The sequence below is a fragment of the Triticum aestivum genome, chromosome 4D (assembly GCF_018294505.1).
Source record: "Triticum aestivum cultivar Chinese Spring chromosome 4D, IWGSC CS RefSeq v2.1, whole genome shotgun sequence".
NCBI lineage: Eukaryota > Viridiplantae > Streptophyta > Magnoliopsida > Poales > Poaceae > Triticum > Triticum aestivum.
This window is the reverse complement of record NC_057805.1, coordinates 342,789,421-342,792,135: the sequence shown is the minus strand read 5'-3', so window position 1 is coordinate 342,792,135 and position 2,715 is coordinate 342,789,421. Positions and strand designations below refer to the sequence as shown.

At 60.1% G+C, this 2,715-nt stretch overlaps 1 protein-coding gene across 1 annotated transcript; it reads right to left on the bottom strand.

Moving 5' to 3' along the window:
* Positions 1–1,340: 1,340 nt before the first annotated feature.
* Positions 1,341–2,459, bottom strand: LOC123100002 (LOB domain-containing protein 1-like). Its single transcript, XM_044522004.1, has 2 exons — positions 2,081–2,459; positions 1,341–1,977 (listed from the first exon to the last, which is right to left on the bottom strand). The coding sequence occupies exons 1-2, from the start codon at positions 2,372–2,374 to the stop codon at positions 1,600–1,602; spliced, it is 672 nt and encodes a 223-aa protein (XP_044377939.1). The 5' UTR covers positions 2,375–2,459; the 3' UTR covers positions 1,341–1,599.
* Positions 2,460–2,715: the final 256 nt, after the last annotated feature.

Genomic DNA, 2,715 nt, shown 5'->3' with positions numbered 1-2,715 from the left:
TGATGTGATCCCGTTATCAACGACATCCAATGTCCATGGTCAGGAAACCATAACCATCTATTGATCAACGAGCTAGTCAACTAGAGGCTTACTAGGGACATGGTGTTGTCTATGTATTCACACATGTATCTGAGTTTCCTATCAATACAATTCTAGCATGGATAATAAACGATTATCATGAATAAGGAAATATAATAATAACCAATTTATTATTGCCTCTAGGGCATATTTCCAACATCCTCGCCCGCCCCCAAGAAGACGCAATCCGCCGGCTCCGGCCCGGCCCCGCCCACCAGAGCGCGCGACTCCACCGGCACGGAGAACTGGGGGCCCACCGCGCTCGCTCCGGCGCTCGCGCCGGACTCCGCGCTAGCAACCTGGCTCCATGTCCGCTCAACGCGGACCACACCGGCCGGGGGGGACCAGGCGGCGGAGGCGGCAGCACCACGGGCTGCGGCGGGAAGCGCACGGTCCCCGGCGGCGGCGGGCCAGGCGGTGGCGGGCGAGATGTAGGGAGGCTTCCGCGAGCGGAGGACGAAGCCGGGGCCTGGCGCAGCGCCGGCGGCGGGCGCGGGGGCTGCGACTCCGGAGACGAGCTGCGCGGCCGCGTGCAGCCCCGCGAGGTGTGGTTGTCGCCACCACAACGAACGCAGCGCGTCGGATTCCTGCATTCCGCCGAGATGTGGCCGTCGTCGCGGCCGCAATTGTAGCAGCAGCCATAGTGAGAGGCGGGGAGTCTGGAGTCAGGGCGCGGCCTGGACGCCGGGATGTTGAACGGCCGGCCCGCACGCGCACGACGCGCAGGAGGGGAGCGCTGCCTCTGGGGTCCACGGCCGCGGTCCCGCTGGGTCTGCCACCGAGGGGGTTCCGCCGCCCGCGCCGGAGGGCGAGGATCTGCAGCAGCCCCGGTGCCGCCCTGGACGATGGGTCGAAAGGCCGACCCGACAACCTGCGGGACGATGAGGGAGCGGATCTGGGGCCGCGGCAGGGGGCGGGGGAAGGGGCCTCCGACGAGGAGGAGGCCGAGAGGGAGATGCGGCACGCCATCCGCGCGGCAGGGGGTGGACGCCGCCTCCGGGGTGGAGGGCGGCGGAGAGAGGTGGCTGCCGGAGCCGGGTGGCTTCCGGCGCGGCGCGCAGGGGAGCGGAGCGGAAGTTCGGAGGCAAGTACTGAACGGCACTATCATATCGATCCAATTGGACGAGCAGGAGTATCTATCATAAGAATCGTAATACAAATCACGTACATACTGACTTGACAAGACAAGAAAAACAGCAGCACCCTCGCCTTCTTTACACGAAGAGAAGCATCAGCCAAAAAAATTACAATCAAGACCGAATAATCCTGTAGTTTGACACCATCGCCCTTTACATTGCCTCCGGCATCATCGTAATAGACACCAAAAGAAAAAATAACGGATCACCTTCTTACGCGAACTCGACACGGCTTCATCACTGATATTTAGATCCAAGATAGCTCACCGAAGACGAAGTCATTGCCGTTGAACATCTAGTGTACAACACTAGTATTTTGTATTTACGTACTAATATGTATAGTACAACGTGTACTTCTAGTGATTAAGCGCCGTAGCCGGCATGCTCAGGTCCAGAGCTGCCGGGCCTCTTCCCACGCCCCGGAGTCGAAGTCCGAGTCGTATAGCGGTTGGTACATGGCGCCGCCGCCGCTACCACCGATGCCGTTCAGCTGGTCGCCCAGTGGCGGTGGCTGGTGCAGCTGCTGATCGCCTCGGTGGTTGGCAGCAAACTCGACGCAGACGAGGGCGAGGAGGTTGGCGTGTTGTGTCTGGATGCTGAGGAGGTCGGCCTGCGCCCGCGCCAGGTCCACCTTGAGCTCGTTGGCCTCCTTCTGCAGCCGGCACACAGCCCCGGCGCACCCGTACACCGGGTCCCGCAGCCGCGCCTCCGCCTCGTACACCATGCTGCTCACCGCGTCTGCCCGCGAGCTCTCCGGCAAATCCTGCACCGATCCATGCAGAATCCGCATCAGCACAGCACTTGCACGCACGCGCGGTTTGCAGCGCACGTCACGTGTGTAAAATTTAAATGTGCTCCGTACGGACCTGGAGGAGCTTGATGATGTTGCTGGCACCGAAGACGCGGTGGGCGGTGGTGAACTTGGCGGGCTCGGTCGGCGGGAAGTAGGGCGCCAGCATGCAGCCGTCGGCGCAGCGGCGGCGGAGGACCTTGCAGGCCGCGCACGGGCTGAGGACGATGGTCGGCGGCGACGACGGCGCGTTGCCCATCAGCGGGAATACAGGGGGCGGCGAGCACGACGACACGCGCGACGGCGGCGACATGGAGCGGCCGTAAGGTTGCGCCGCGGCGGTAATCGTGGCCTCGTTGCTGTAGTCCATGGCGTATATGAGAGCAGAGCACACGGAAAGTCGGTTATATGTATGTGATGGAAATAAGCAGCGAGGAGAGTGAAACACCGCGAGATCGCTGTGATCTGGCAATATCTTCCAAGTTGAGATGGAGCATACATTGGTATATATAGAGGACAGGCTTACGTGGAGTATTTTCTTCCACGCGATCGAGATCGATATGTCTTCTTTTTCTTTCTTTTTTTAACTGGAATCATATTTATTCCTTTTTTTTGCGGCAAGGAATCATATTTATATTCCATTAACCAAAGAGCTCAGCAGCATCGCTCTACCAAGTTTTGCACAAAATCAGGGGGCACCATTAAAGCTGG